Here is a 14,803-nt window from a genome sequence, read left to right as displayed (position 1 = left end):
GCCTGTATCCCGGTGTGGGACCGGAAGTTGTCCGGGGTTTCAGGTAAAAGGACCCGGAGATGCTGCCTTCGCCAGAAAAAACTAACGGACAGCCAGAAACGTAAATTCAAAATAAAAATCTATAACGGGACCGATTTCAGGTATGAAACGATTGAGGCGTTAGAGTATATTTGCTATAAGTAGCCAGGAGGGAGTACGGGAAAGCAGCTAGCTATCTCGAGAAGCAAGCATCGATTTAGAGGCGGCTGCCATAGCAACGGCTGAAAAGAAACATAATTCAAGTTTAAGGTCGACAACGCAATTAGACCGCTTTCTGTAAAAAAAAAAAAAAAAAAAACGCGGTCACGTGTCGCGCAAGTCGCCCGGAGCGCTCGCGGGCGGTTTTCGTTGCGGCTGCTCCGCGAGCCTGTCGCGAGGATGGAGCGCGCGTCACTCCGGCTCCGCGGACATCGCTCATCCTCTGACAGCTGAAATTTCGGCCGGATTCATTGAAACGTTCCCCGCCGTCTCGTCACGAAGCTTCCAGCACTGAACGGGCGTTTTCGCGTAAAAGCGCCCACCACATTTCCACTGTTTACACTGTGTTCAGATAAAATAACGAGCTAAAGGGGTACTTTCCTAGAAGGAAACATAGTCTGCAACCAGACCAGTTGCTTGTAAGTTGAAGGAGCATTTCTTCGAAAAACTGGCTAATACGTAGCTGACATTTGCAGTGTGGTAAGGGTTTCCCCCCCTTTGATCACTTATTTTTTTTTGTTAATGTTACATATGTTACATGCCATATGTTTTTGTTATTTCAAGAACAAGACCTCTAACTATTCCGAGTCTCTTTAATCATGCAGCCTTAGTTGTGTGTATCTGGTTTTCCTATACAGTGGTTAGCGTTCTACGTGTGGCGTAACTAATTTAAAGATCGAATAATCAGTGTTTTCAGACTGATGAATTATTATCAATTAAATGTAACAAACGGATACTGTTGCCGTTTGTACACTAATGATATCCAAACTGCCTGCTGTGTTTAGTGATTCACTGTGATTTTTTTCCCCCCCTCAATTTATGATTTACCTTGTAATTTAAAAAAAATACATTTTAATGTTTTGTTTTGTGGGAAGACAAAGAAAAAAATATAAATTTTACACCGGTGTTATTGATGGTATTCTAAAAGAAATTTGAAATCTATGGAATGAGTCACTGCTTTTCTGGTCTCTTTTTTTTTGTCATTAGTTGCCTTGAAGGTAATAAGGCACACATTTATTTTAAGGAAATCTAAAATTGTATTCATGCGTGTCAGGGTTAACTATTCAATACAGTTTTCAGTCAGTTGGTCTGATCTTATGTCTTGTCATGTCTCCTGCTTTCCTGGAAGAATTCATTTGCAAAACTTCTAGGCTTCCAGGTCTGCAAGGATAGAATGTCTGTCAATCTTCTTATAATAATTTTAGGCCTCTGGACCCAGAGGAATTTGGCACATATTGTTCCTATGGAATCTATCTAATAGGTATAGCTGTTAGCAGTATGACTCCAACCTTGAGCTTGTTTGGCAGATTTGTATTGGAGTTGTTCATGGAAGGTTTTCTTGCAGTGGGGAGTGGGAGAACAGCCCTCCAAAAATCTCAAAACATCTTTTTTTTTTTTTTTTTTTGCATTTTTAAAAGCATTAAGGTTTACAGGGCTAACCCACCCTTAGGTTTGGTATTGCTCATGTAATGCTATACATTTACTGTTCAGTTTTCTGATTGTCCATCCAAATTTGGTTTGATATAAAAATCTTTGCACAGTTGTCACTTGTGTGAAATTTATTTTAAGTCACATGCAACTTAACATTGCTATGTAATGATCTCGTTTTACGTGGCATTTATATCGCAGCATGTTTCCAAAGAGACATCAGCCGTCAAATTCGCCTTGTCACCTTGTGAACCAGCATCAGTGTTGTGAAAAAGGAGTTGCTCTAGTTCATAAAAGTATAATGAATGCTTTGTGGTTCAGTGTAAGGCTGTTTTTACACGTGCATTTGTCTCCTGGTGCATATATGAAAATGAATGAAATGCATCAAGATGAGGTAAATCTTATTTTAACTATCCAGGCACATACCAAAATTGTGCAAAATGTTGTACAAGACCACATTTACTGTTGTGCTTGTTGTTGAACCATTGGAGCTCAGAAGTCTTTTTCTGTTTGTTTCCTGTTCACATATTCATCAGTCTGTTCTTGTTCGTCTGCAGGATTTACCCATAGACTCTAGTTTTTATTTTTGTCATTTAATTTCTAGCTCATCTTTTCCCACTGTTTCCCCAGTCTGTTCTTCTTTGTGTGTCTATTGATTTTTGCACCTTCTCTGTGCCGGTGCGTTTTTGGTCCTTGCAGTTAGGGTGAAGAGTGTTGAGGGCTCGGGGGAGGGAGTGACTTAGTGTCTCGTTCATGTATTTAAGGTAGAAGAAAGAAAATGTGTGTCCGCTGTCGTCGGATGCAACAAGATTAGGGCACGTAAAAGGATCGCATAAGCAAAAGTGCACACAGAGAAAGAAAGGAGAACAGAAGTTGCAGAAGGTTTAGGGAGGAGTTTGCCTTCTGTGGTAGGGAGCTCTTGTTTAACACAGCAATGCATGGTTCACTTGGAACGGAGGTTCGAACTCTTTGTGTGCGGTGAATCTCCGGCACTAATGCGGCGATAATATGGATGTGGTTGGAAAGCTGAGTTAGATATAATTGCAGCTGAGTGATGAACTAAGCTTCTGAAGGTAAGGACTCTCTGGGAAAACTGAGACTCTGACTTAAGTGTTTGTGTTCCTATGTCCTCTGTTTAGATGGTGTGAGAATGAATGCTGATGACTGCAATGGCCGTTCCTATATGTCAGGTAATAAAAGTAAAAAGTGTAAAACTGTAAAAAGTACAATTGTATTGTATGTGAATTGATTTGGTATAAAGTAACGTCTCAAAGCTGTGGGACTCACCGATGAGTCTATAGCAGCGTGGTTCAGTCTGCTGTGTGTGTGTTTGTGTAGGGAGTGGAGACTCATCGATGGAGAGGGACTTCTCTGGAGGCATGGGGGGGGCTACAGTTAGCACACCCAACAGTCAACACTCTTCTCCCAGCCGGTCCCTCAGCGGTGAGTAAATACTTACCTTCACTTACCTGTCTGTACAAATACTGATAGGTATTACATACTGAGGCTGCTGCTATATTCACATTGAACGCGTTTCTCCGGTGATGCCCCACCCCCGAGTTCTTTTGCTCACTGTGTCACAGGTCACTTTGTCTCTCTCCCCAGCCAACTCTATCAAGGTGGAGCTGTACAACGATGACCAGCTGGGCTGCGTAGCTCGTCCGGCCAAGAGGGCAGGGGAGCGCGACGAGGCGTGGAAGGACGAGCGACTGGACCCTGTGGAGGAGGGGGGCCTGGAGCTGGGTGCCGTGGTTGGCGGGGGAGCAGGCGGTGGCGGAAGCTATGGCGAGCTGGCCAGTCCCGAGCCCACATCCCCAGGGCCAATCCGGCTTCCCAACGGAAAGCTAAAGTGTGACATTTGTGGCATGGTGTGCATCGGGCCCAACGTTCTGATGGTGCACAAGCGCAGCCACACTGGTGAGCAGTGGAAATCAGCCGGAATGTTCCATTACGCCCGTTTTGTTTTGTCTGTGTGACGACGTGCAACTTCGCCTTTTTCGGGTCAGGTGGCAGAAAAATACTGCCAAGTTACTGGTATGTTACCTTTGGGATGTGGTAACGCATGGCTGGTTAGCCTTGGCAAATGTCCTGCATGATTTACTTGACTTCCCAGTTTAGCCAGTTGTGACAGACTTCTCTTTTAGCTGTTATGCAACTTTATTTCCCACTTAGCTTCACATTTGAGTCATTTTTAAAGCAAAGTATAGTGGAAATGTCTCCCTTTGGAATTCATCCTGGGACATAGATGGCTAACTTCAGACTTTGTTGTGGAACTATTAAGTATTATATGGCCATTGGCATTTGAAGCATAGTTGTATCACAGTAGGGCTAAAACTCATGTGAGATCAAATCATATAACATTCACTTATGTCTGGTCAGTACAAGTTGGATGAAACAGGGTATTTAATGATGATTTTTTTTTCATTCTGCATAACATGGAAAGTTCCTAAGTTCTCCTTACATACAGGAGGCAAAAAATTCCATAGCTTTCTGTTCTGGAAAGTTTTCTCTAGTTTGGGGAAGTTTCCAGGCTGTCAGGATGTTCACACAGATAGAGGAAGATTTCTAACTTGCAGTTTGTAGACAAAGGGTTCAGAAAAGAGGAAGGGCTGGGAAGTACCTGCATAAGTCATAGTAATGCCATGCTGTTTCACATGGATCACGCATATTGTGGATACCCTTTGATATCATTGGCACACACACCCCCCTCCCCCCAAGATAAAAGTGCTGTAGTAAATCATTGCTAATAAAACTGTACTTGTACTTGAACATATCTGTTTGAAAGCATGTTTAGCTTTGAAGACCTCTGTGTTTGTCTGGGCATAGTCGTGGCCCCCCTCTTTCTCTCTACGCAGTGAATGTGACCATGCCCGTAAGCTCTCGTTGTGACACCCACAGCCCTGTGTGCCATGCCAGGTGAGCGCCCATTCCAGTGTAACCAGTGCGGCGCCTCCTTCACCCAGAAGGGCAACCTGCTACGGCATATCAAGCTCCACTCCGGAGAGAAGCCCTTCAAGTGCCCCTTCTGTAGCTACGCCTGCAGACGTCGGGACGCGCTGACGGGACACCTCCGCACCCACTCTGGTGAGACCCGCCGTGCCAAGAAGCAGGAGACTAATACTCGTACGGGACAGGGTCTCAACCTGAAGCAGGAACAAGATGTACCAGCAGGGTCTTCAGGATGTGTGGATGAGTACTCTCACTGAGATTACATGGAGTCTGATTTGTAGGGTACAGGTTGGTTTTTTAGTGTCGTTTTTGATGAGAGAAGAATGAGTAGAATGAATACATCATATTGTGCTGTAGACTTTGGGTTCAGACAAGGTGCTGGTGTGAAAAATGACATTTGCAAGATGATGAAAACAGGAAATCCTGTTGATATTTTTCAGTTGTGTACAAACTGGTACAAATTTATAAAGATGAATTTCTCACGAAACCGGATTCCGGAGTCAGCCACTCGATAACTCCATGCTGGGTGATTTCTCGGCAAGGGGATGGAGCGGAAGTGTGTGGTGGGTCAGGTGCCCTCGTCCCACGTCACTAGCGGGCTGCATGGTTTTGAGCTACTCTTTCTGCTGGGATGCGGTACTCAAAGGTGGACGGAATCGGTTGGTGGCATTCTTTTGAGGAGACGGCAAATGCCAAGTTCTTAGCGAGTAGGGTGGAGGGGTATCATTCTGTTATCAGTCTGGTTCGTTCGCGTGTCGCTAATAGGTGGAGGAGGGCGTATATGCGGTGTTGCTGATGCTGTCCTCCTGCTTTGCCTCTGTCCTGCAGTGTCCTCCCCCACGGTGGGGAAGCCCTACAAGTGCAGTTACTGCGGCCGCAGCTACAAGCAGCAAAGCACGCTGGAGGAGCACCGGGAGCGTTGCCATGGCTACCTGCAGAGCCTGGAGGCCCAGCCCACGCCAGGCAGCCACGTGCATGGTAAGGGGCCACCTCCGGCTCTTGCGGGGGTCAGCGCACGACGCCATGGCGACCTGCGTACTGAAGAGCCTCTCTCTGTCAATCCCATCCAATGCAGGCGAGGAGATGCGGGACGTGGAGCTGGTGACAGACCCTCTGCTCCAGCATTCCACGGACAAGCTGACATTCATCGACCGCCTGGCCAACAGCATCACCAAGCGTAAGAGGTCAACACCTCAGAAGTTTGTGGGTGAGTTCCCTGTCTGCCTCCAATTTACCACCCTGGCCCGAAGCCCCTTAGTAAAGCGCAGATTACCTCTGTGACTTTGCTCGCTGTGACTTTGCTCTCTTTGTCTGTACAGGACAGAAGCACATGCGCCTCAGCACAGCCGACGGACATTACGAACATTATCCTCCCATCGACAAGGAAGGAGACGAGCTGAGCTCCCTGCACAGGACTGCTGACTCCTCAAACTTCACGGGTGTCATTAGCAGCTACCTTGGGGGCCCCGTGGGAGGAAGTGGGGGCCAGGAGTCCATCCGCTCCCTCCGGCTGCCCCCCCAGCACCCCGCCAACGTGCCGGAGTTCACGTCCGTCATCAGCTCCTTTTACAATCAGCTGGGCCAGCCAGGGCAAAGAACAGACTCTGGGGGGGGTGGGGCAGGGGGCGTGGCTTTGGGACTAGGAGGACGAGAGGCAGGGGAGGGCCACGAGGACCTGCCCCCCAGCTGCGGTCATGCCGCCTCTCCGAGTAACGGCTGTCAGGATTCCACAGACACAGAGAGCACGCCAGAAGAGCAGCCCGCAGCCACCAGCGCCGGTGGGGACCCTGAGCAGCACCCAGCTCCCCCGGCAGCCCGCAGCTCTGGCCATGTGCGAGAGAGCGATAGTGAGCCACAGCGGGATGAGGGTAGTGTGGCGCTGCGGCCCGGCAACTGCGAGGTCAGGGTGGTGGACAGCGAGGGCCGGCCAGTGCGCTCCTTTCGCTGCACGCACTGCCGCGTCCTCTTCCTGGACCACGTCATGTTCACCATCCACATGGGCTGCCACGGCTTCCGGCAGCCGTTCGAGTGCAACATCTGTGGTCACCGCAGCCAGGACCGCTACGAGTTCTCCTCACACATCGTCCGTGGGGAGCACACTTTGGGCTGAGGTATGGGAGCCGCGGGGTTCGGGGTGGGGGAACGGTGATGCGGGCCGGAGCGGAGAGGTGAATGCACAGGGAAGGCAGCACGGGTTCGAAAAGCACTGTGTGTGCAGGAGGTGAGGATGGGTTAGGGTTTGATCTGCACTGGACTGGAGACGGGAACTGGGAGGAGATGTTGTGGGAGAAGTTTAGTCAAGGGATGATCGGCAAATTATAATTGCACTCTATTTTCCAGAATGCAGTTGTTTTGCGTCAGAAGTGCCTTCTTCCTGTGTGGTTTGCCCTCTTTGAAGTGTGGGGGGGGGGGTGTTGGGGGTGGGGAGGGGAGCATTTGCACAGCACAAACCCACACTTGACCCTGTGTAATGGGCTGTCAGGGACTGGATCATAACCAAGAGCGGTGACTCGGAGGGCAGCTGGATAATTTTCTAGGTCACAGAACTACTTTTGACAGCCTGAGTCTTGGGCAGAGGATTTAATAATCACACTTTGGGATGGGGGGGGGGGGGGGGGGGGGGTCACTGCCGTCCGTCTCCCTTCAGCGTTTCTATGTGGGCACCAGAGCCCAGTAAGGGTAAGAGTGTGGTCCGCCACTCCTGATTGGGAAGCCAAAAGTCGAAATGGTCAAAGTGGGCGCACGTTGCCTTGCCAGAAGCACCATGTCTACCTAGATCAGCACATCCACAGAATTACGCACATAGCCGTTTTACAGTCTCAGGAGGCTGTCTGTCTTTTCTTGACATAATACGCCTGCAGACTTATATTTCTATATAATATTGCAGCGTGTCAAAGGTCTCCCGAAATGGGGAATATCACATATCACAGCGAGGAGCTCTCGTTCAGCACAAGTGAATGCTGAGCCTCAGACCCAGTATACAGAAGCTTTTGTAGACATATGAAATGGGAAATCTTGCCTACTCCTTTCCTTTAAGGTACTGCTTTAGACAGCATGTCAATGGTGAAGAGCGTCATTGGTCTGGATATTGCACCTTTCCTCACCATCCTCCAGTAGACGGTCATATTTGAGCAGTTCCCATGAAGCTCTCCTTGGAACTGTGAATGTTAAGGTGCAGATCAGACTGAGCCACGTGAAACAAACTGGTTCTTTTAAGGAACCTTAGGGGAGGGGGGGTCCCTCTGATAAGGATTGCACTTTCTAATTTTCCTGCTTTTTCTGTGTGTGTGTGTGTGTGTTTTTTGTGCTTTGGGGAAGGGGGGGGGGCTTTTTTGACAAAGATGTGATACGTTATGACAGACTCTGTGGTGGTGATGATGATGATTGACCTGTGTTCCATGAACATTGGTTTTGCACTGATTTATGCCTATATGGCATTTAGAAAATTTACTGAAGAATGGAATTTGAATGTCAAACATCCAATGTAGATTATTATTATTATTTTAAAGATTTAAATACTCTTTATTAACAAGGGGTTCCCTCTTATACATAACCTGGAAGTTGAATGGCTGCAAATAGTTCAGGTCTCAGAGCTCCTAATATTCTGATGTATATTTTATTGCCTCCGCTCTGCTCTCAAAAATACTGGATTATAGGGGACATTCCTTTTTAATCTGGCTAAAATGGAGATCTGAATTGCTCAAGAAAACTTGTAATACAGCCAGAAAACACAGAAGATGAAAGCAGCATGTCAAAGACTCTTTATTTTAAAAGGGTTGATTCCGAGGAGGGGATGTCCATGTTGTTTATCGTGGAGGTGCCAGCTAGGCTGGTTATTCCCAGACCTCTTATTGAATATTTATGCCACGTTCTTAAAATTCAAGAATAAAAACTATAAGCAAATTATTTATATGACTAACTAAAAAGCATTGAGGAGACCAAATACGTTATTTATTACTTGCAAGGTAAAAAAAAAAAAGAGAACTTGGAATTCAGAAATGTAAAACAAATCGAAAACCAGTAAGTTTTCTTAAATAGTTGTTTTTTTATTATAAATGTGGTAAGATGCACTTGGTCTGTCACAGATATATTTTGAAAGAGAAAAGGGTGTGTGCGTGTTTTTGTGTGAGATGGCAAACAGACTGTGTACTTTGGGGAAGGGGTGGGTGTTACAACATGTGTGTTCAGCTTCATTTCTGCAGCAGATTGTCACCATCTCTTAATCCCAACTAGTGCTGTTTTATTTGGGCTTGAGTTTACTCAAAGCCCTTGCAAAGAAAAGAGAAGTTTTTATGAGACAGGAAGCAATGGGTAAATGGAAAAAGAAAGGATTTTAACGTCACTGAAACTGCTTGGGATTTTTTTCGAGTTCCTTGTCTTTAAATATTTGAGGAAAAAAATCTATGACAAAGAAAAAACTCTTTACCTCATATTTGTATACATATATAACTGCCTCATGTTTTGGAGAAGTTGTGTAGTTTTGAAAGGTATTGCTTTTTGATTTGGTTTTAAGGGGGAGAAGTGTAACAGTTCTGTTTTGTTAAGTAGTTTTTCATGTCCAATAAATACATTGAATAAAGTACTATTTGTTGTAAAACTGAGGTTGAATTCTTACCTAAATACAGTGACCTTTTTTGGATTTAATTGCTTGTAACTACTCCTAATGTGGTTTTACTTTCAATTATTAGTTTAACACTACAGTACATTTTAAGTTGTGAAACGTACCATAGTATGGTGCTTAAATCATATCACACTGAAACTTAACTGTCACACATGGTGTAAGCATGTGACTGGTCAACAGTACTACCTAAATTCGATTAATCACAAATCTAAAACTACATTTTCTTAAAATTGGAAAAGCATTTAATAGATTTGGTGTTGAAAATATTTTGCAGTCTGACGATGTGCAGAGAAACTGAAGTCACGTCTTGCCACTCTGACATTCGATGTGAAAGCCTGCCCTGAGTAATCATTTAGAAGCTAGTCTATGAAAACAAAAACGCCACAGCCATTACCACCCCGAAATAGGGACTTTGTGTTTTGCTACATTTAGTTTCCATGGCAACAGCAGCTTAGCTTGGGTGAGATTTTGCAATACATCTCACATTAAACAATTCCTCACTGAAGAACTTGTTTGGACATTTCACATGAATTTGGAAAGGAATTCTTGTACTCGCCCGTATCACCATTTCTGCTATAACAGTTCATAAAACTCTCCACGTATGTTTCCCTACTGCAACTTAGTTTCAGGAAAATAGTGTTGCAAATACATCAGTCTAATAACTTCCCAGTGTTTCCTGTTTGGCTTGGGGTGCTACGGAAAAGATATGTACATAGACCATGGTTGTACATATATTATTGTGTAATGACAGCATGTTCACACTATGGAGGTAAAGAAACACAATATGAATTAATATAGACTAGTTTTTTTTCTTTCAAATATATATATATTGTGTAACTGACTATTTTCTTGAACCGGTTACATCAAGGTTGACCCATAACCCCTGAAAGTCAGTTGAAAAATGGTTCAATACTTGCAAAACATCTATAGCTTGAAGATTTTGCAAGGTCAAGAAACATTTAAATTAAAACAATCATTTATTTGCCATTCGCACATAGTTGAAGTGAAATTCTTCTCTTCTTCTAGCCCATCTTACTCTCCATGAGACACACAGACACATACGTGAGTTTGGGTCACGGCATAGGGTCAGCCAGCGTGCGGTGCCCCTGGAGATGGTGGTAAGGGCCTAGCTCAAGGTCCCACAGACGTGTGACTACTCTTAAAGGTAATTAAGCCAAATCCAACATGAAATAAAAAGGTGAAGTCCAAGTTTAATGGATGTACGAAACAGAAGCTCCTCAAAATGACTTTACATCCCACCCAGCTGCCAGTTGAGAACACCGGGTTCACCTTCTCACGCAAAAGTCTACTGACAGCTAGATGTGTTTAGTCAGGCAAATCTCAATGCATCCCCCAATGAAACACAAGAAGGTGTCTCCAATCATGTTTATTGTTGCGTAATCATTATTTACACAATCTTCGAAGCTATCCAGGGTCACATGGGTTTGGGGGGAGCGCGAGGGGCACCACCCTGTACAAAAGGAAAAGGGCAACATTTTAATTATCCAAGAGATGGACTGAAAGCCATGTTCCTGCTCGCATAGGACACATACCGTTTGCACAGCTGATATAAAAGTCACTCTGCTATGCAAACAGGTCACCCACAGTAGACATATGTGAAGACCTTTATGTGAAGGTAACAAAAACTCACACTGGGCCTGAAGCGTGGAGGGGGTGTGCGGTCCTTCCTCGCCTCCCGAGAGCGGTTCCTCACCACCTTGCTGTGGATGGCGCAGCTCACACAATAATGCAGCTTCACGTAGAGTTTGGGCAGAACGTAGGCTGTGCAACAAATGACCATCAGATTTATTTTAGTGTTCAGGGAATTGGTGGGGTGGAATTTTTGGATATTCCTGTGTGTCTAAGTTGCACTGAGTGAAAATGCAAAGCGATATGGTAGCAGGAAGAAATATGTCGGGATTGAAATTTCACGTTCTACAGCTCCATTTACAAACAAGCTCGGAAGCAGTGTAAAATGTATAATAAATCCAGAATGCAATGAATTGCAAATCATGTAAATCCATATTTAATTGAAAATAGAACAAAAGACAACATTAAATGTTGAAATGGAGAAATTATTTTTATGACAAATATATGCTCAATTTGAGTTTGATGCTGGAAACACGTTTCAAAAAAGTTGGGACGGGCAAAAAAAAGGTGTGTGACGCTAAAATAAAAACACCTGGTTGAATATCTCACAACTAATTAGGATAATTGGCAACAGGTCAGGAAGACGATTGGGTATAAAAAGAGCCTCTCAGAGGCGCAGTCTCTATACAATGATGATGGGAGAAGTTCTCCACTCTGAAAGACTGCGTGGACAAATCATGCGACAATTAAAGACTGTCCTAGAATGTTCAAGAGTGTTCTTCAACCTAATATTAAAAAGTATTTTGGAATTTCATCATCTACGGTATATAACATTGTTAAAAGATTCAGAGAATCCGGAGAAATCTCTGTATGCAAGGGACGAGGCCGAAAACCAGTATTGGATACCCCTGATGTTTACGTCCTCAGGCGGCACTGAATTTAAAAAACACGATTCTACTGTGGAAATCACTGCCTGGGCTTAGGAACACTTCCAAAAACCACTGTCTGTGAACACAGTTCACCGCTGCGTCACAAATGCAGGATGAAACTCTACCATGGAAAGAAGAAACCGCATCTAAACATGATCTAGAAATGCTGCTGGCTTCTCTAGGAAAAAGCCAATTTAAGATCGACTGAGGCAAAATGGAAAATTGTCCTGTGGTCTGACAAATCAAAATTTCAGATTCTTTTTGGGAATCATGGACAATGCATCGTCCGGGCTAAAGAGGAGTGGGACCATCCAGCTTGTTATCTGTGGACAGTTCAAAAGCCAGCATCCGAGATGGTATAGGCGGGGCGGGGCATTAGTGCCCGTGGCTAAGGTAGTTTGCGTATCTGGGAAGGGACCACTAATGTTGAACAATATATACAGGTTTTGGAGCGACATATGCTGCTATCCAGATGACGTGTTTTTCAGTAAAGGCCTTGCGTATTTCAGCAAGACAATGCCAAGCCACATTCTGTGTGTATTACAATAGCATGGCTCTGTAGTAGAAGCAGCCAGCCAAATGAGGGTAAGTGATGTAAATATCATCAGGGGCTGGCTGCATGTGTAGCGCAGATGATTTGTGTAACAGAAACCATGCGTATCCTTGTGCATCGACCATGCATGTGTAAGATAATTGATTAGTTTTTTCCAGTAGGTGGCAACACAGACTTCTACAGATCAACAGTCAACAACAAAAGAGTAGAGGAAGAATAGTTACTGTGGTAGTATTAGTTATGGTGAGCAGCTGTATGAGGAGTTACCGGGGTACTGTTCAGACATTACATAGAGGTATCCGGTGATTTAAATAGCAGCACTATTCATTTTAAGATATTGCCGATAAAATTCACCGAGTAGGGCCAGGGGGACCCCAGCTAATTTTGCTGTAAGGATCGCAAAACATCCTTATTACCATAATACTACCAAAGCCTTGACTAATAACTTTAAAACTGTTCATGAAAAGTTTACCTGTTTCCCTACACTGCTTGTATTTGTGTTTCTTGCAATAAATCTGCCCCCTGCTGGTCTGGTGGAGTATCACTGCTGTATGCATATACCGACCGCGACCGTCCGCAGCCAAACGTAGCATGAACACAAGCTGCAGCAGGGCTCACTGTTCCCAGCCCAAAAGCTCACATGGAAAAGTGCAGCAAAAAATTGTTTTAGACTGATGATATAGTACCAGAGAGAAAATTAAGGTGCAAACACTGATAACATCAAACTTGCTAATGCAACCTTCATGTCCACAGGAAGGACAGCAGCAAGCTGGACACTAACATAAGACTAAAACTACACTAAGGACAGGCACCAGCAGCCATCACCTTAAACACCTGCTGCCATTCAGTTTTTTCCCCCTTTCCACTCTGGTCCTGAAAACATGGTCTGGTGAAGCAAAGAACTGAAAATAAGGCTAAACCACAGTTAACTGGCCATGAAGGATTAACTAAGTATTTACACACGCCGTGCCCTGAAAAAGCCCCAGTTTGATGGGAAACATCGCAGTTAATGTATACTGACCTTCTAGATCAAGCAAAAAGAAACTATTCATGAAGAATATGAACTTGGTAACCTCAAAGTGCTTTAAGAATAAATAAAACACACAAAACATAAGAAACAAAACCCCATTGTTTGATACGGGTCAAAAACAACCCTGTTGCCTGAAACAGTATGTCCCTGAAATCTTATTCATTCAAAATATAAACTACAATTACACACTACATCAAATGTTAAAAATATACAACCACGTCTGGTCCAGATACTCACAGTCGAAGACACTGGCTTCTGAGATGTCCCTCACAGCAGCCGCCTCCACTATGTTCCGGATGACAAACTTTTTGATGGCCTTGTCCTTGGGCACGCAGCGGGCACAGTTGGTGCATCTGATGGGCTGGACGTGCCCACGTCCCTTCTTGGCACGGCCGTTATTTCTTCTCTTCTTCGTCTGTGAAATTTAGAGGGCACTGCTGTTTAACACTTCAGTACACATCAGCACAACTAAAATTTAAAAAGCACAATCCAACCACAAGGTCTGTGGCCATCAATGTTACTTATAAAAAAACTGCAAAGTGACAGCTAACATAAAAGTTACACTAAAGAGTAAGACAAATTAATTTAGTCAATGCATTTATATCAGGGGCACCGGGTTTGTAATTAGACACCTGATTAAAAAAGATCAAAACGGACCTGTATGTATAGAAGACAAGTAAATGGGCAGACGACGACCATGTTACAGTATCTATGCGGTCCGTTCCACATAAAATGACATACGACCTCAATTTTATATTAAGTCACTGACTTTTGTTTTCGGATGACGGCCAAATGACTAGGTCCGGAATTTAGTCGCATTTAAACAAAAACGAAATAACTAATAATCAGACTTTCAGCTCGTGCATTGACGCCTAGGCCCCGGCAGCAGCCTACACACGTTTCCTTTACGATTCACGGCGTCCGCACTTCACACTCTTTATATATCACTCAACATTTTCCCTGTGAGACCTTCATATCATGTAGAACAAATATTTATTTCACAACTACAAGATACGGTGAACTCCTTGGTACAATTCACTCGAAACCTCAATTTATGCCTCATGCACATGTTCATTTCATACTCACCATTTTTCGCTTGAGAAGCTGGAAAGAGGACCGGTGACCGCAGCACTGTCGAGTTTATACTGTGCCTCCGCGCCAAAGAATTTTTATTATAAGAAAGCGAATGACAACCTGTAATTTTATATAAAATTGAATTTTAATATTTATGTGAAAGTTAAACGGGTATAATAAAAGGTACAATAAAGTCATATCTGATTTGATTATTCACGATCTTAGGTGGGAACTATTTTATTTCAGTGAGCCCTGTTGGAGGATCGAAACATCCCACAATGCAGCGGGTTGCTATATACAGTACAGGGAAATGAATGGACGAAGTAAAGAACGAAAGAATCTTGCAAGCTGAACACTCGTTTTTGCTATTTTCTGAGAAGCATGTATGCACC

The 14,803-nt window shown here is 44.2% G+C and overlaps 2 protein-coding genes across 7 annotated transcripts; one reads left to right on the top strand and one right to left on the bottom strand.

The window, feature by feature from the left end:
• Positions 1-16: 16 nt before the first annotated feature.
• On the top strand, positions 17-7,011 carry ikzf4 (IKAROS family zinc finger 4). 6 transcript variants are annotated; one of them, XM_049018255.1, is made up of 8 exons: positions 17-140; positions 2,805-2,855; positions 3,004-3,108; positions 3,271-3,582; positions 4,582-4,749; positions 5,443-5,592; positions 5,690-5,821; positions 5,934-7,011. In XM_049018255.1, the coding sequence occupies exons 2-8, from the start codon at positions 2,816-2,818 to the stop codon at positions 6,722-6,724; spliced, it is 1,698 nt and encodes a 565-aa protein (XP_048874212.1). In that variant the 5' UTR covers positions 17-140; positions 2,805-2,815; the 3' UTR covers positions 6,725-7,011. The 6 variants fall into 6 exon arrangements, with proteins under 6 accessions (XP_048874212.1, XP_048874208.1, XP_048874211.1 ...); XM_049018251.1 differs by having other exon boundaries at positions 4,564-4,749; XM_049018254.1 differs by lacking the exon at positions 17-140 and adding an exon at positions 152-656 and having other exon boundaries at positions 4,564-4,749.
• Positions 7,012-10,606: 3,595 nt separating this feature from the next.
• rps26 (ribosomal protein S26) lies at positions 10,607-14,540 on the bottom strand. Its single transcript, XM_049017484.1, has 4 exons — positions 14,424-14,540; positions 13,575-13,752; positions 10,887-11,017; positions 10,607-10,706 (listed from the first exon to the last, which is right to left on the bottom strand). Exons 1-4 carry the CDS (start codon positions 14,424-14,426, stop codon positions 10,671-10,673), a joined length of 348 nt encoding a protein of 115 aa, XP_048873441.1. The 5' UTR covers positions 14,427-14,540; the 3' UTR covers positions 10,607-10,670.
• Between the last annotated feature and the right edge of the window lie 263 nt (positions 14,541-14,803).

This window comes from Brienomyrus brachyistius, chromosome 6 (assembly GCF_023856365.1).
Source record: "Brienomyrus brachyistius isolate T26 chromosome 6, BBRACH_0.4, whole genome shotgun sequence".
Taxonomy (NCBI): Eukaryota; Metazoa; Chordata; class Actinopteri; order Osteoglossiformes; family Mormyridae; genus Brienomyrus; species Brienomyrus brachyistius.
The sequence above is the reverse complement of the archived record's forward strand: the minus strand, read 5'-3'. Positions and strand labels throughout refer to the sequence as shown.

Excerpts from the sequence above, each read along its gene's own strand:
- ikzf4 (XM_049018251.1), top strand. The coding sequence starts at position 2,816 with ATGAATGCTGATGACTGCAATGGCCGTTCCTATATGTCAG. Across the intron at positions 2,856-3,003 it reads TGGCCGTTCCTATATGTCAG|GGAGTGGAGACTCATCGATG; the intron begins GTAATAAAAGTA and ends GTGTTTGTGTAG. Across the intron at positions 5,593-5,689 it reads GCCAGGCAGCCACGTGCATG|GCGAGGAGATGCGGGACGTG; the intron begins GTAAGGGGCCAC and ends CATCCAATGCAG.
- rps26 (XM_049017484.1), bottom strand. Across the intron at positions 11,018-13,574 it reads AGAAGCCAGTGTCTTCGACT|CCTACGTTCTGCCCAAACTC; the intron begins GTGAGTATCTGG and ends TTTGTTGCACAG. Across the intron at positions 10,707-10,886 it reads CTCCACGCTTCAGGCCCAGT|GGTGGTGCCCCTCGCGCTCC; the intron begins GTGAGTTTTTGT and ends CCTTTTGTACAG.